At 39.1% G+C, this 18,603-nt stretch overlaps 1 protein-coding gene across 4 annotated transcripts in view; it reads right to left on the minus strand.

The window, feature by feature from the left end:
• TTC1 (tetratricopeptide repeat domain 1) overlaps nt 1-10,901 on the minus strand; it is a 28,320-nt gene extending 17,419 nt beyond the window's left edge. Inside the window, exons 1-4 of one of the 4 annotated variants that reach the window (XM_070739494.1) lie at nt 10,633-10,708; nt 9,615-9,651; nt 8,964-9,270; nt 3,764-3,824 (exon numbers count right to left, since the gene is read on the minus strand). In XM_070739494.1, the coding sequence (XP_070595595.1) occupies nt 3,764-3,824; nt 8,964-9,263 (361 nt within the window). In that variant the 5' untranslated portion in view covers nt 9,264-9,270; nt 9,615-9,651; nt 10,633-10,708. Of the gene's footprint in view, nt 1-3,763; nt 3,825-8,963; nt 9,271-9,614; nt 9,652-10,632 lie in introns of all 4 variants that reach the window. The other 3 variants (XM_070739492.1, XM_070739493.1, XM_070739495.1) reach the window with 3 other exon arrangements.
• Between the last annotated feature and the right edge of the window lie 7,702 nt (nt 10,902-18,603).

Consider the following 18,603-nt stretch of genomic DNA (forward strand, 5'->3'; position numbering starts at 1 on the left):
TATTGTGATTGATTATACGCCACTAAGTCACTTTTGACTCCTAGCAACCACATAAATATGGTAGACTTTCTTCAAGAGAGTCTATTATTCTCATAATCATACCGAGCACAAATTTTAAAAGGTACCAAGACTGGGGGGCGGGGGGGGGGGGGTTGTGGGCAACCATAGTAACAGATTCATTTTTAAAAGGCCAATTCTTATATAACCAAAATCACACCACTCAAGAACGAAAATAGGATGTGAACAATTTGAAACCATCAGGTACTCTATTTCCTTGGTTTTCTATTTCAGACTAGCTTTGCTGGTCTTTCTCTTTCTCTCCTTCACTCCCCCCCCCCAAATACACACATTATAGGGAAGGGGGCAAGCAAGTAGGTACAGGAAAAGAGTAAGAAAGAGTAAATCAAAGAAATAAACCCAAGGCAAAGGGGAAAAAAAGAAATCCAACAAAATCCAACACCATTCACTATACCTGTCATTTTTTATGTCCACATACTGTGCTACCCATTGCTTTTTATTGTTTAAATTTCCCACTTTTGTTTTTTTTTTCCAAGATCTTATTAACTGCATTTAACTGCAATTTTTTGTTCTTGAGCCGTTCATTATTTAATTTTATTAATTCTTTCTGTAAAATCAAAACACCTAACAGAGTGATGGCACATGGAGCCATATCGGAGGGCATGCCAGGCCTTGCCCTATGTCAGCTCCAGTGCACATACACGTGCTGGCCAGCTGATTTTCAACCTTGGGGAAGGCTGTTTCGCACTCAATAGACTTCAGGGAAGCTTCTCTGAAGCCCCACAGTGTGAAAAACAGCCCAATGAGCAAACCGGAAGTTTGGAAAAAGATACCCTGAAGCCTCCTGACTGCGAAAATCAGCACAACGGGCAACCCGAAAGTCAGTTTTTTCAAACTTCCCAGATTTCTGCCCATTTTTTTCACCATCCCTGACTTCAATGAGGCCTGTGAGCATGCACAAGAGGCAGGGGATTTTGGCCATGTGTGGGGGATGTAGATGCATGGAGGGGAAGGAATGGGTGTGAATACATGCACAAACACACACCCTTTCGGCACGCAAACCAAAAAAGGTTCACCATCACATTCATTCACACCATTAATGCTTGACACTCTTTTTCTTTATCAGTTTTTCAGTATCCAGTCCCCAATGCATTCTGTGCATTTTCCTGACATACCCAACTCTTGCTTCCCTTGGCAAATGTTGATTTCTTACAACAGGCAACCTGCTATCCATTGCCTACCATCATTTGAACATTTCCCCATCCATTAACCTTCCTTTAGCAAGACGTGTATCAATGTATGAAAGTTGCTCTCATTTTCTACCATTTATGTACAATTAGCCATTTTTTTCATCCAATTTTACTTATCAGGAAGATAACTTGCTTTTTCATACATTCTTTTTGAGGACTATATTTTACTCTAGAGTCATAGAATCAATCCAACGTTTGCTACAAAAGAAGTTGGGTTCTTAGCCAACAATTCAGCGTTGTCGATATACAAAAATGTATTCCCAGCCAACACAGCTCATTGTTCTCAAAAGCATTCCTTATTCATCCCTAAATACATAAAAACATTAATTTTAGCTCCCTCCTGAAACTATTTGACAAACATTTATTCTGTGTGTTTTGCTTCCGCCTATAATATTCAGCAACCAAGCCTCAGCTGCATTATTGGTGGAAGCGTTCCACAGTTCAAGCCTATTTATCTTACACACTCTCCAAATCAATAAATGAACAATAAATTTGTTTTTCTCACACTCCGCAGAGCGTGTTGGAAAATGATGATCATTCATGAGGCTTTCTTCTTTCTCCTCCTAACAGTTGCCTTTTGTAAAGCACTCCTACAAAACTCCCCAGGGGCACCCTCTGCATCCTCCTGGGGAACATTTTGCAGGAGGACGGAGAAAACCTCACAAATGGCCAGCAGCTTCCACCACGCACTGCAGAGTGTGCACCAGACGTGCCCCTGGAGGGTACTTTTGCGGGAGGAAGAAGGCAGCCCAACAGCAACCAGCAGCTTTCAATGTACGCTGAGGAACGTGCATCAGAAATGCCCACACGCTCCTCCTTCAAAGACAGCAAAGGCAGTGAGGCCCTATCAGCCACCATAGCTGGACACAAGGTCAGTGTGGGCAGCTGGGAAAGGTGGCAATTGTACAAATGAACACTTGCTGAGGTTTGCTGGGGCTTCCTGAGCACTGCAGCTTAGTGCCATCTTGTTGCTGGGGCAGGCAAGGGTTGCAGAAGCTCGCAGAAGGTTTGCATCAACCAAGAGGCAGAGATGGGTGTCAGAGAGGCAGCTTGGAGGAGCTGGAGGCAGTCCCTTATCTTACTTAAGCTTGAGGCTGGGAAGATCCAAGCCCAGAATGGTTTGGATTGGGATGGGCACTCACTTAGCAACCCATGATTCTTGGTTAGCAACGGCAACAATCACTAATTGATGCAGCCCCATGCTGTCTCACTTTATGACATTGCTTAGCAGCAGCAAGTCCAGTCCCATTTATGGTTGTAAGTCAAGGACTACCTAGACTGGGCAAAACAACTGGGAGAAAATCCAATAAGAATACGCTTTCTCTCCAAGATCACCTCAGTTATAGCAAGTTGCCATTCAACTCAAGCTCAGGTTGGGTAAGTCTGATGCACAAAGGAAGCAGACATGGGCTGTTTTTCAACCATTTAAAGAGGAAAAATTGGAATCATCACTGAAAGATTATGCCCAGGAAACCTGTAAGCATTAACAGCAGGCAAGTGACTCATGTTTATCTCTACCAGGATGTGACTCTCATTGAATCTAAAAATCCTACCATCTAAATGCAAGTAACCTTGCAGCTTTTTTCCAAAATAGAAAAGTTTTCATCAACAGAAGAAGAAGAAAATTATCATCCTCGGTCGCTTCCCACCTCCAGAGCCAAAATCTGCTCTGGATTACTGTGGCAAGTTTGAAACAGATAAAGCATGCTGCACAAACAGAAGTCCACTCATACATTATAAAATTGCATTTATTTATTTATTTATTTATTTATTTATTAGATTTGTATGCCACCCCTCTCCGAAGACTTGGGACGGCTAACAACAATAAAAAGACAATGTAAACAAATCTAATATTAAACATAATCTAAAAACCCCCAATTTAAAGAACCACTCATACATACAAGCATACCATGTATAAATTCTATAAGCCTAGGGGGAAGTGAAATTTCAATTCCCCCATGCCTGACGACAGAGGTGGGTTTTAAGGAGCTTGCGAAAGGCAACGAGGGTGGGGGCAACTCTAATATCTGGGGGGAGCTGGTTCCAGAGGGTCGGGGCCGCCACAGAGAAGGCTCTTCTCCTGGGTCCCGCCAAAAGACATTGCTTAGTCGACGGGACCTGGAGAAGGCCAACTTTGTGGGACCTAACCGGTTGCTGGGATTCATGCGGCAGAAGGCGGTCCCGGAGATATTCATTGCGACGTCCTTAGCTTACAGAACCTTAAGAAACAATTCTATATAGCCCAAAGATAGTTAGCTAAAACTAAAACTAGACAAATTATTTGAGGATTTCCTTGATTACTATGTTGCATTAATTATTAAGTCTTGTATTACCAGATGTCCAGATCTGTTGCATTCTTATTAATCCGGGCCATACTGACTGGGATAGTTATTCTGGAAGGATTATTCTGCATGCCTTACAATCTGTCTTTAGGCAGCATTTGGAGGCTCAAACACTAACAGAAGTTTAAATATTATCATAAGCCATTTGCTTACCTCCATTTTTAAACTGTTTATTTCCTTCTTCTTTTAATGTTGTGCTTTCATTTCTTCTTTTCTACAAGAGAAATGTTCGAATTAATTCAATAATGTTTGATAGCAGTGTCTGAAATTAAAATCAGTTTTCCATCACATATAGCAAACATCTCCAAGTTTTTTACTAATATTTTACCTCCCTGGTTTTATGGTTATTTTTTAAAAAGCATAGGAAGAAAACTTCAAAAATTGAGATAGACTCTCCGAAGCGGTACTACCAGATTTCACTCCTTAAAATTCTGGAAATGAATAATTTTCTCGTAATACCTAAAGTCAAACTATAACCATACTATTTTTTTAAAAAAATTAAGAAGGAACTGGTATCTAATAATACAAATTGTCCAGACACAATTCAGGCTAGTTCCCAAGCCTGCAGATAGATAATTTTGTAGAGAGTCGATACTACTGCTCATATGACAAGCACTTTTATTTTGTAAGACTTTATAAATATTTATAAATAAGACTTTATAAGCAGCAATAAACAGTAAAAATAACAAAAGAATCAAAACCATAAAATAAAAACTATGGTGCCCTTGGCTAGCTCATTTAAGCCCTTAAAGCCCCCAGGCAGTGGGCCAGCACTGAGATAGTGTTGCTTGGCTAACCAGGGGTAGAAATGTGTAACTGAATATCATTGGCATATTAATACTGCATAAACTTTTATGTACACTGAGAGCATATGCATTAAAGAATAATTCCTTGTGTGTCCAATTACACTTCAATTCCATTTCAATTCAAAGCAATACAATCACAATCCCTATTTCTATTGGATTATCTCTTTCATCTCTCTCATGTAGAAAACTAAAAAGAATGGGTAACAGACACAAGCCCTAGGACATCCTATCCTGTGGTTTTAGTATCGCAACTCCAGCCCTTAACCCCAAAATCTAGCCACAACCTAAAATATGACTTTATACATATACACGAAGAGTTTTTAAAAACAACTGTTCGTTTTTCTATCTCACTTTTAGCTCTCTGAATTAGAGTCAATCAACGTTTGTAGAAAAACAAGTGTTAGTATCCCACCCATAGAGAATCCTTAACTTTGGTATGTCCCAATCTATTGGAGGATAGCTCCGCCCACTGAAGAAGGGGCGTTGGTATACATTGATACGCCCTTTCTCATGGGCGGAGCTATCCTCCAAGGCCCACTCTGATCTAGGGCAAGCCGTGGCACACGGTTTTCGGACTATAAGTCTAGAGTTAGCACGCAGAATCGTTACTTCCCTCATCAAAGAGGGGTTGGTCTTGGGGGTCTTCCCTTTTAAGTAATTGATTCAGTCCTATCACATCACAAGACCGTCACAATAGTCTGTCTCTGTTAAGAAGTGCTATTGCTAACATGTTGTAAGCCGCCCTGAGTCTAAGGAGAAGGGCGGCATAAAAATTGAATAAATAAATAAATAAAATATTTGCTACCACGTACTTTTCAGTGTCCAACGCTTGATAAAAAGTACATGAATAATTTATGAAACTACCACTTAATCAATAGCTGGACTGGAAAAGATGTTTGAAGACTGGAAGTTGTACAGTCCCCAGAGTATGTAGCTTTCTCAGCTTTTCACAAAACCTAGCTTCTCAATTCTCCCTTTCCCTTCCTAATCCCTTCTCTCTTCACAGCTTAGTTCTAATTAAACTAAACACACTCTCTACCCCAATTTCCCTCTAGTACAGTGTTTTTCAACCAGTGTGCCGTGGCACACTAGTGTGCCGCGAGACATGGTCAGGTGTGCCGCAAAGCTCAGAGAGAGAAAGAGAACAAGAGAAAGAAAGAGAAAGAAAGAGCAAGAGAGAGAGAAAGAAAACAAGAGAGAAAGGAAGCAAGAGAGAGAAAGAAAGCAAGAGAGAAAGAAAGAAAACAAGAGAAAGAGAACAAGAGAGAAAGAAAGCAAGAGAAAGAGAGAGAGAGAAAGACATAGAGGGAAGTAGGGAGGAAGAGAGAAAGAGCAAAAAAGAGGAAAGAAGGAAGAGAGAAAGAAAGAGGGATGGAGAGAGATAAAAAAGAGGGAGAGAAAGAGGGAGAAATAGAGCGAAAGGGAGGAAGAGAGATAATTTTTTTGTCCAAACTTTTTTTAGCCCCCTCCCCCCCCCCCCCCCGCCCCTTAATGTGCCCCATGGTTTTGTAAATGTAAAAAATGTGCCGAGGCTCAAAAAAGGTTGAAAATCACTGCTCTAGTACACAGTCGTCCCATGGTCCTTTTCTGCTTACATCCATGATTGCTTGACTTCAGTCCTTCATAATTTTGGCTCTGTCTCAAATCTGTTTCCTTGATCGCGTGTTATGACATCACAAGAACTCAAGTGGTTTCAAGGCAACAGTCTATCCTGTACCATGGAGGTAAGCAATAGATACCTCGGGTCCTGTTTTAATAGAGCACAGCTAAGATAACCCACATCTAACACTGCAATCAAAATATTGATAATCATCTGTAACATCAAATAGTTTGGCTGGCTTTAATTTTAATAATTGGACTGCCTCAAACACATTCAATTGTATTGAATTCCCACATTTCTGCATTTGAATTTCCAAGTACGTTAATATTAATGCACTTTAATATTAATGTACTTGACGAGGGGAGGGGAGCCGCCCACCCACCAGCCGCTACCGCTTAGTGTAGCTCAGGGTCTTGTGGAAAGGCACTGCGGGGAAAATTGGGGGGGGGAGGGGTTTGCACAGCCAGACCAAAAACCCCAGAACCCCCACAAGGCTTGCTTTCAGAAGTTGGGGCAGCTTCCTCATCAAAGCCTTCCAACTTGGCTTGCTTGTATCAAGTTTCTGGCACTGAGCAGCAGCCAAAGAAAGAGAAAAAATCTGGTTTACAATTTCATCCTCATCACGAGCAGCGCTGGTGCCAGTCCTCTCCTTCGGGGAGAACAAGCTCTTCAATCAAGACGGAGTAGCTGTATTACTGCTTCCTAAAGACTATATCGACTGTCTATCCTTGGCTGGGGGGAGGGGGGAATTGTCCCCCTCAGAACAGGTCCACAATTTGGGTGTCCCCCTAGACCAGTGGTTCTCAACCTGTGGATCAGGACCCCTTTGGGGGTCGAATGATTGTTTCACAGGGGTTGCCTAAGACCATGGGAAAGGACAAATTTCCATTGGTGTTAGGAACTAAAACTTCTATTCTGGCGCCTTGGAACATATTTTTACAATCCGACCAATCAGATGTTTACAGTGAGGGTGTCCCTCTGATCTTTCTGCCAATCAGCTTAAAGCTCTGTTGGGAGAATTGCCGCTACACTTATGGTTGCGTGGTCACCACAACATGAGGAACTGTATTAAGGGGCCTGAATGATATGTAGGTATTTGTTTTTTTACTGATTTTAAAAATCTTTTATTATGTTTTAAAATGTATTTTCTATATCCTGTTGTAAGACGCCCAGAGTCCTTCAGGAGTTGGGCAGCATAGAAATACAATAAAGTAAAGTAAATTAAATTAACAGAATGTTGCAAACTATATCGATAATGCAAGCTGTATCTACTGTATGTTTCCTTTTAGAAGCTTAATAACTAAATATTTAATTCCACCCCCAAACAATACAGTATCCAATTAATGAAAATTAAGCTAAAAGTTCATATTGAGAGGGTCAAAATTTAAGAGTCAATGAATTATTCAAAGAGTAAAAAAATGGAGTTTTGTTCAGTAATACGGTACTATGCATGCCACCCCCCCCATTTTTGATATTCAAAATTAATACAAACTGAATAAATCCCATAATAATCTTCTATTTCAAACCCCCTAGACTACGATTCATATCATTCCCACATAGCATAGCTAACACATCTAGAAGGAAGAAAGATGGGGATTATCAGTTCAGGAAATAGCAGATTCAACAGTCAGGTTACATTTGTGTAGTTTCTCGGTAAGTAATCAAAAAGATAAGACACAACAAATCTCTATAAGATTTTTTTTTTAATTGTATACATATTTCATCTGTGCCTTTAGCCTCTTCAGATATACGTTAACTTGTAAGCTGACTTGGAAAGCTTAAATGGAAAATTCCAAGCTTCGGTACATCTTTTGCTGAATCACACATCCTTTTTCCTCACATGGAAAATTAGGTTCTGCACACAAGTAGTTCATTTCTATCTGCAGGCAGGAACTTTAAACAATGCATCTATGCTTTGATTCTTTTTAGAAACTAGAGTCCATCAAACAAAAACAATCTATCAGCATGGGAATTTAAAGCTGTAGGGCAAAAATATTGCTGCTTCTGTTAAATGAGAAACATACTGTAACAAAATGCTTAAATATTTATATTCCTAAAGCTGAACAAAGCTTTTAAAAACCCTGAATCTAGAAAATTAAGCTCCAAACATATGATATTGCTTGAAAGTATCATGGTTAGCACTTCTTGTTAATCAAGCTATTCTCACTTCAAGAGCAGTCCTCTTTACAATGGGACAATACAATGAAACCAACCACAGCTACAATTTCCTCCAGCTCATTTTTAAAAGTCCATGAGAGTTGGATTTTTTACACTCAAAATCCAAGAAAAACAAAGACTGCATCCAGCTCTTTGGAAGATGCACACACCGCCCATTTCAGATTTAGAGAATGACAAGCAAAATGTAATGTATGGAACTGAAACAGAAGGAAAGCAAAACTAATCAAGATTGTGATAAGGAAAAAACCATGACACAGGACACTTAAACTTATGAGAAAATAATGAAATAGCTTGCATAACAGGATCAGAAAAACATATTAGGTACTGTATGAACCAGGAAAGGACAGGAGACAACATAGTGCTGGTCCAGTATTTATTCCCAAAATGCCACATATTAAAATATTTACTAACAGACTACAACTTTAATGGCTTTGCAAATTAACTAGGAAGCAGATTCCATGCAGTTCTGTGGGAATACTTCTGAATAAATATGAAGATAGGCTGCAAGCACTAATAGGAACTCATTTTGAAAGAAAATTTGGACTGAACAAGGAATGTTTAACAGCCTGCATATTAGCATTCCAAATAGAAACACAGAATTTTTTTTGTTGCAAACTGCAGTTATTTCCAAGCAAAAATATATTTATTTATTTATTTATTTGATTTGTATGCCGCCTCTCTCCACAGACTATGTAAAAGTCACAGTAATAGTAAACAGCTATTTACTATATATTTTTTTAAAAAACATTTGAATCTTTATAAAACATACCTCTTTTTCTTCCTCTGACATGTTTTTTTCCAGTTCCAGCAATTCTTTTTCATCTAGATCCACCTCATTTTCTAAAGAATCTGTTTCGCTGTTGTGATTCTCTTCCACCACTCTTGATTCAAGAGAGTCTTTGCAGTCATGGAAGAGATCATCATCCTCTCTACCAGAGTCAGACAACTGACTTACACCTTCTTTAACGTCTCTGGGGATATATGCACGTTGTGCAGGGCTGCTCTGTTTTTCGGAGAGATTCAAATCCTCAATCAATTTTTCAGGAGCAACAGCATCTTCAGACTCCATGCTGAACCTGCAATGCATGACAAAGAAATTACAACAGGCTGTAGTTTTTTCAGTATCCTTAAAGAAAGACAGAATTTCTTTTTAAAAAAAATAGAGATGGAGAATTTTGTAAAAACTGATATTCGTGCCTAAAAATATATTTACCATCTGTTTTTGTTTCATCTAGTTCTAGAAAACCCTATAAGAATATTTACCTATTTCAAGGCATAATTTGAGGACAGGTGAAATGATAAAATGATCTATACATATTTCAATATTGAAAAAAAGTATAATTATATTACTTGTGGCTCTATTATTACTCAATATCAATTGGCAAAATGTTAATCAAAGAACAAATTAACTCAGTTTTACCTCTGTGTACCTTATGGGAAATTATCACCAACTGCAACTATTTTCAAGAAAAGTATTAAATTATATAGTTTTATTTTCAACACACTGGATCACACCTATCCCCATTTAGCAAAGCCTATGCAATCACAACTATACTGTAATTAAGTACATTATTAAATTACATGGTGCAAAATCAGAAAATAGATAATTCTGGAGATCATGCTTTAATTAATCACTGCCAAGCAAGTTGATTTCAGTCAGATCATGGCTGGATCAACCCACTGCTCTAAATGCCATTAGTTTTCTGCTGTCTCGTGCAAGACCTTTTCAACCATGTTCTTTAATGTATAGTATTGGAGGGATACCAGGGATTTTAAAATGTCGCAGTTTTATCATTTAAAGAGTGGCCTTCACTAATGAATTATTTATTTAACATATTCCGTCCAAGGTTTCCCTGCCCCAAAGAGTTTAACCCCAATTTAGCCCCTGTGCCTTCCAGCCCCCTCTCCTAATGTTTCTCTCTTACTAGCATCATGTACATAAACATTATTATATCTTTGTATACCACCAATAGGTACTTGAAAAAACAAATCAATATGCTGCTCTCTCATCTGAATCCGTAATAAATAAATATGCAACTGTCTCATCTGATTCCAGTAATGTCCATTTCTAAGTAACAAGCTCGACCTAAAGTGCACAGAATGGGCATCAGAAATGCAGCACCTTTGCCAGCTGATCCAACCTCTCTTAACCGAAATATAAAAACAAAAACCAAACCCCCCATGTGACTTGAAAAACCAACCCTCTAGTCCTGTTTTTCATAGTGCAACTCGATGCACAGAATATTAAATGTCCTGGACATTCTCAAAAGGGGAACCCTCCCCTCCTCCCCCTGCATTTCCCAATGCCAGTCTGGAAGGAAAGTACGATCCCTAAAAACATCGAAATATCTGGCAAGCTGCTCTGGGTCACAGGCTTTTCCAAACCAGACTGGGACACACCACCGCCCTATCCCTATCCCTCTACCAGGTCTCTTAACTTTTTCCCTCCGCGGTAGCTCCAACCCCACGCCCACAAAGCAGGCCGCTCAACCTCCAATACCCACCTACACCCCCTCCCGCTCGCCCCGCCGACCTGACTTCTTTCGAACTTCTTCCGGCAACTTGGTCTCCCGCAAACACGCCACTTCCGTTTTCCGGCCCAAGCCAATGAGTACGAAAATAGCCGGGCGGCGCCGAAGGCTCCAAGTCAAGCATCTCGGGACCAAGAAGACAATGGTGACGTTCCATGCCAATCATGGGAAGGACCAATGGCTGCAGACGAGGCGGGATGTTAGAAACGAGCGGAAAGCAAAGGCTTTCCTATTTTTTTTTTGTACTGTAGTTGGAGTGCTTTTATGCTGGTTTGTTTATGTGGTTGCAGTCTATATTAAGCTTAATGAGGCAGCCAATGGATCGATAAGTAACTTGACCTCACTGATTCCTAAGAGGTCAGTAAAGGGGTGTGCGTAAGTGCACCAGCGTGCCTACCGTCTCTACCCTAAGTTTCTCTTATTAGTACCAATATTATGTATATGAACAGTGTTATTTCTTTGTATAATATCAATACGTACTTGGCAAAATAAATAGTAAATAAGAAATGGTCATTATTACGATGACTGCTAAGCCACAAAAATACACTGAGATCATATGCACCAAAGACAAATTCCTTGTGTGCCCAATCACACTTGGCCAATAAAGGAACAAAAGTAAAAAGGAAAGGTAAACAGTAATGGAAGAAATAAGATTGCTTTCAATAAATATAAATGGCTTTAATGCTACAAAAAAAGGAATAAAGTTTATCATAAATTAATGAAGCAAAATCTTGACATAATTTGTATTCAAGAAACACATTAAAAAAGGACAACAATTATTAGAGAATTCAAAATTGGGTAATTTATATGCAACACTGGCACCAGTAAAAAGGGGGGGGGGTTGCAGTTTATATTAAGCCATGGTTAAATTCAAAATTATAATTGGGTTAACCAAAAAAATATTTAAAATTCTAAATATTCATATTACATTCAAATATATTATTCTTTAGCAATCTTGTTACTCTTTATTATTCCTTTTTAAAAATATTGGACGTAAGTGTGAAATTGACACGGCTAAGATTCTTATAAATGAATATAGAAAATAATAGAAAGCTGTAGTTGCAATGCCAACAAGTAGGTTGACAAATTTATGTTTGTTTTGTTTTTGTCTTTAGTTTTTGTTCTGTACTGTATTTGTTCTGTTCTCTTTTTAATGTTAATAATTAATAAAGATTTTTTTTAAAAAGAAAATTAATCAGCTAGAAATTTTAAAACGCATAAATAAAGTTGTGTCTTAAGGAAGTAAAAAAGAATTGTATTCTTTTTTATTCTATTCTATTGTATTCTATTCTGAAGTGAGAGACTGAGATTACTTTTTTTTTTGTTCTCTTTTTTTTATTTCCCTGAAGTTTCCTCTACTGGATTTTGTACTTCTGATCCTATGCAGAGTGTTTTTCTCCCTGCAATCATCTGCTTGTAGAATCTTCACAATCCGTCTTCTCTTACCTTTTTTAGCTGCTTCAGCTGACTGCAATTCCAGCAGTTTGATTCTCACTGGCGCAAGGTTGACTCAGCCTTCCGAGATCGGTAAAATGAGGATCCAGATTTTGGGGGGCAATAGGCTAACTCTGTAAACCGCTTAGAGAGGGCTGTAAAAGCACTGTAAAGCGGTATATAAAGCTAAGTGCTGTTACTAATTGGCTGAGAATAATTCTGTTGGAATTATTTCCGGCTACTTTGCATGTAGATCTACTTTTTTACTTTAAGAATAGCTTCACTAGTGGTACTCAGATAAAACAACAGTCTGTGCACTGTCCACATCAAACATTTGATGGGTTAGGGTGGCGGGGTGGCGCAGTGGGTAGAGTGCAGTACTGCAGGCCACTGAAGCTGACTGTATGTAGATCTCTAGGTCAGCAGTTCAAATCTCATCACCGGCTCAAGGTTGACTCAGCCTTCCATCCTTCCAAGGTGGGTAAAATGAGGACCTGGATTATGGGGGCAACATGCTGATTCTGTTAAAAAGTGCTATTGCTAACACATGTTGTAAGCCTCCCTGAGTCTAAGGAGAAGAGCGGCATAAAAATAGAATAAATAAATAAATATTTGGGTGTGTTGCACCACCTGATTGAAAAGCAAGTTTAATATAAGGAATGTTTTTACAAGGCCACTCAGAGTCTTCCTCTCATAGGTCAGCCCTAATTTATCAGGTCAAAGCAGGTGGCTGCACTTAGTTGACTTTGGCTAATCAGGATCAACTCTGGCTACTGTTTAGATGAGAGACCATCAGAAAATCTCAGTGCTATAGCTTTGGGAACTTTAAAAATAATTCTGAAAGAAGGTGGCAGCGAATGATTTTTACTTTGTTGCCAAGCAGACTGATAGATGTCCCTGTGAAGTCGTCAGCCTTAATAATATTTTATACTTTCTCAATGAACGTGGCCCCCCATGCACACACCTGTGAGAGGAGGGAAACTGGGGTTTGCTTATATAGATCTTGGAAGGATATTAGATCCTAAAAAGTAACATGAACCAAAGTTTTAGACAGAAAGATTATTAAGTCAAAGCAAACAAACTACTGCATGCTTTAACTAAACATTGTTTATAAGCCTGATACCTAAGTTCATGAGAAAGCGTAACTAGAGAAGCTGCTTGTCCTTGCTTTTAAAAGTCAATAGATGTAATGTTTAAAGGGGCAGCCTAGAATTGGGGATAACCAAATTAAAAACCACACTGTATTATGAAAGTATCTGGGTTTTATTAAGGTACGAAGTTGCATGCATTGCTGTTGTGCGAATGAAAGGAGAATGGAAACATAAATATTATTTTGCACCCTAGAGATGTTGAAATAGAAATGTGTAATTGCCAAATAAAAACAGAATAAAGCAATACTTCATTAAAAGTTGTGCTTCTTGTCTTCCTCCAGGTAGACAAAAGGCAGTGTGCTGCATTTACCCATAACACTATGCGGAGCTACCCAAATTTATAGGCGGTGGTGGAGTCGGTGCATACAGAGGCCTGCTGAGTCGATCTTACAGCTTTAGAATGACCTAGAAACTGCCCTAAGCTTCTTTAAGCCTTTTCAAAAGAGACATGATTCGATATCCTTTTAGGACAATTGTCATCTGTACAGTTGCCATTGGAGGAAATGCATTGAAGATGCAGAGAGTTGCAATTGAATAAATGCATACATAAATGTACTGCATAGCACCTTAAGACTACATCAGTAATTGATTCTTATATTGTAACATAGCATACAGAAGAAGAAGTTTGTTTAACTCCTCTATCACAAAGTAAATGATCTGATACTGGGCTGCAAATCTTGGCAGTTCACTCAATTTCTTCAAGTAAACAATTTGTTCCCTTTTCTTTACCTATTTGAAACTGCTGTCATGTCGCCTATTTTTTTCCTGCAAAATGCACAGTCTTTAATTGCATTTCTTGTGTTTCATGAGCTAACTCTTAGTCATCCTTGTCGTTCTTTTTGGCCTCCCCCTTTTTTAACTTTGAAATGGTGACAAGCCTGCACAAACATTTCAAGGCTTTGCAGAGCAATATAGCTTCAGTTGGTCTCCTGTCTTCTACAGCCCTCTGCTGACTGTGCATGCAATTCTTGGTTCATCTTTGTGTCTCAGTTACTACCAGTACGACTTCCTACTCCTGTTGATTTTTGGAAGATTCTTAAAGGAATGTGTGTGTTTTTCATTGTAAGTACCAGCTGTCCAATATCTGTCTTGTTCCAATTAAAAGTGTTCGCCATCTGCAGTAGACCCAAAAGTACACAAAATGTCCTTTTCCTGTGAGTGATAGATTGATAAAATAAATTGTTGATCATTGCAACACGTGGCATATATACACATACACAATTTTTGACTGAATTCTTCCCTTTATAGGCCACATGGTTTATACATCTATTTGCCACTAGCGCAGTGATGGTGAACCTTTTTTCCCTCGGGTTCCAAAAGAGTGTGGGTGCATGCTATCGCACATGCACGAGTGCCCACACCCATAATTCAATGCCCGGGGAGGGCAAAAACAGCTTCCCTCACCTCCCGGAGGCCCTCTGGAGGCCAGAAATGGACTGTTTTCCAACTTCTGGTGGGTCCAGTGGGCTCGTGTTTCACCCTCCCCAGAATCCAAAGTCTTCCCTGGAGCCGGGAGAGGGTAAAAATACCCTCCCCATCCCCCCAGAGGCTCTCAGGAAGCCAAAAAAATCCCTCCCAGAGCCTCTGTGTGAGCCAAAAATCAGCTTGCCGGCACACGCACAAGCTAGGGCAACAGCTCACGTGCCAGCAGATATGGCTCCACGTGCCACCTGTGGCACCCATGCCATAGATTCGCCATCACTGCACTAGGGGATATTTATTCCGCCATACTAAGCTATGACATCATTTGATTTTAGATTAAAATGTTTGAATCCATTTCATTGTGGTAGCCATCAAATTTCAAGAAACTCTAGTTAAATTGGACAATATCTTATTGCATTATATGATCCAGCCCATGTATTTCTGGAAACAAAGATAAGATTAAACCTGGCTTTTAAGGGAATAACAGTGCAAAGTTTCTTAACTTTAAAAAGTAGACACCCTTTCCAATGAAAATATACGTCATCAGAGAGCCCAAGTTCCTTAGACATACAATAGAATTTTATTGGCCAAGTGTGATTGGACACACAATGAATTTGTCTTGGTGCATATGCTCTCAGTCAAGGGTGAATTGTTCCTATTGCTGTTACCAGTGCACTGCGAGCGCAGCTTTGGGTGTCTTGCATGTATATCGCAAGCGTGTATATCCTATCATGTTTTTGCTTCTGCGCATGCAAAGGAAACAAAATTTGTGATTGCGTGTGTGAAATTTAGGTGGTTTATTTGCTTCCACGCATACAGAAGCAAAAAAAAAAAGCCAAAATCTCACGCACGCGTCCCCTTATGAGATTTTCCTTCCTGCGCATGTGTAGAAGCAAAAACATGCCAGCACCCACACACACACAAGACACCTGAATCTGCACACACAGCTCAACTTTTACTATAGTGCAGTGTCTTTACCGTTCCGGGAGGGACCCACTAGTACTCTCACTGTGCATAAAAGAAAGCTTCGTCAAGAATCTAAGATACAACACTTAATGATAGTCCAGGTACAAATAAGCAATGAAATCATATTAGGAACCAGTTAATATAAATTTTAAGGATACAAGCAACAAAGTTACAGTTATTCAGTCATTAGTAGGAGGAGATGGGTGATGGGAACAATAAGAAAATTAATGGTAGTGCAGACTTAGTAAATAATTTGATATTTGTTTAGAAGAGTGATGGTGTTTGGAGAAAAAAACTGCTTGCATCTAGTTGTTCTGGTGTGCAGTGCTCTATAGTACCATTTTGAAGGTGGGAGTTGTAGCAGTTTGTGTCCAGGATGTGAGGTATCAGTAAATGTTTTCACAGCCTTCAGTGTTGTTCAAAACTAATGTTCCTAATAGTTTTGAAAGTGTTAAGATGATTAAATATGCCAGCACATATGCATAAATTTAAAATTCTGAAGTAAAGGAAATAATGTTGACGTGAGGTACAGTAAGTTGTTGTTTAAAGTAATGTTTCCTAACCTTAGCAACTTGAAGATATTTGGACTTCAACTCCCAGAATTCCCCAGCCAGCGAATGCTGGCTGGGGAATTCTGGGAGTTGAAGTCCAGATACCTTCAAGTTGCCAAGGTTGGGAAACAGTGCTTTAAAGGAACTCCTAATTTACTTGGCCCTCTGGGCTAATTACATGTGCAATATAAATGATATTTTGACCTTACCACAGTTTGGGTTGAAATCCATTTACAATAATTCATTCTCACAAGGGGGAGGGGAAAAACTTTTTATAGAAAAGAATAAAATATTAATAATGTTTTTATCTTTATTATCTGCATAAAATAATATAATTCTCATACTATACTAAGTCATAATTGGGTGAACTGTGGTTTGCTACATAAAGCAAATTTGTTGGGTTTACATAGCCTGTTAAATTTTCAGCTCACACATCAATGGGCTAAGGTCACATAATATGGTAAATGAAAATAAGCAAAACAAATTATATCTTAAAAGCTTATGTGACTCAGATCACAGATGGTGTGGGACACTGAGGGAATATGGTGGAGTGGTTAAAGTGTCAGGCTCGAAGCAAAAATATTTCCCTCAGCTATTGAACTATGTTGGGGACTTTTGGATACTGTAATAATTCTTTAATCTTTCTCTTCCACAGCACTGTCCCACCACCATTTTCATGGTGTTTTTACTTGTGGGGACAAATAAGAAAAGAATGCACTAAATTTGCCATCTTGAGCTTCTGAAGGAATGGTAAATAATTCAATAAATAAATGTATTTTACTTAATGAACAAACCAAAGCTGATTCTATTCACACACTAATTTCTTGATTTTGGTTTAAATATGCATAAGTGCACTAGTGTGCCTTCCGTCCCCTGTCCAATTGCCCCTCCTATATTTGATATATCTTTTCTTTCTTTCATATATCTTTTCCTCTATTCTTCATTGACGTATTCTACTCTCATATCTTTTCTTCTATCCTTTCCCTGATATTTATTACTACATGTTTTTATTATCTTTAACTTTCAATTTGTATTGGACAAAATAAATAAATAAATATAAATAAATAAATATTATGTGAACTCAAACAACTTACAATAGCTTGTCTTATTTTATGAACTTGGCCTTAGGCATTGCACCCACCTAATCTCATGTAAGACTAGTTATTCTACATATATCTGCATTATCATCAGAAGAAGATGATATTATTTGATGGCTAAATATGGGATAGGAGTCATACATCTTGCTAACCCGTGGTTTAATAGTAGTATAACAAGCCACAATTAGCTTGATTGACGCAGCCAAAAGTTTTGGAAAGATCAATTCAAACCACATCTAGATACTATTTGTTATGGTTTAATCCGTTATTAAACAAACCATAGCTCATGATAGTAGGCAGAACCACTGTCTTCCCTAGTACTATAAAGTTGAAAGCCTTTTTTTTTTTGAAAGCCTGCTTCAAGTCCCTCGATATTGACACCACCTCCTGGCAAACCCTGGCACAAGATCGACCAACATGGCACATGCTGATCCACCAAGGCTGCCAGACATCAGAGGCCAGAAGAACATTCATAGTAGAAGAGAAGTGAGCACTCTGCAAAGCCAGGGCTGCAAATGCTGTGACAATGGTGCCCAAACATCTGCCCAACATGTGGCAGAACATTTCATGCCTTTATAAGTCTTTCCAGCCACCTGCGGACACATTTTGGACAGCTCACAGCCTGTTGAGATGTCAAGGTCCTCTTCGAATACGATGGATGAATATCAAAGGGTTTGTTCAGTTTTGGCTTTGTTACATGAATCTGAACACTGAATATCATAATTTATGTGAACCCTGTCAACTAAAGCATAACCAGTTAGCCTTTGCCATTGCATATCGGCTCAGGGACGGAAACATTTATTTGTTTGTTTGTTTGTTGTTTGTTTGTTTATTAGATTTGTATGCCGCCCCTCTCCGCAGATTCGGGGCGGCTCACAACAATAACAAAAAACAATGTATCACAAATCCAATATTAAAAGTCTCTAAAAACCCCTTATTTTAAAAAACAAGACACACACACAAACATACCATTCATAAATTATATAGGACCCGGGGAGATGTCTCAGTTCCCCCATGCCTGACGGCAGAGGTGGGTTTTAAGAAGTTTGCGAAAGGCAAGGAGGGTGGGGGCAGTTCTAATCTCAGGGGGGAGCTGGTTCCAGAGGGTCAGAGCCACCACAGAGAAGGCTCTTCCCCTGGGTCCCACCAGACGACATTGTTTAGTCGACGGGATCCGGAGAAGGCCAACTCTGTGGGACCTAACTGGTCGCTGGGATTACTTTCAACCTGATCCAGTTAAAGACACTTCAGATATTC

The sequence above is a fragment of the Erythrolamprus reginae genome, chromosome 2 (assembly GCF_031021105.1).
Source record: "Erythrolamprus reginae isolate rEryReg1 chromosome 2, rEryReg1.hap1, whole genome shotgun sequence".
NCBI classification, from domain to species: domain Eukaryota; kingdom Metazoa; phylum Chordata; class Lepidosauria; order Squamata; family Dipsadidae; genus Erythrolamprus; species Erythrolamprus reginae.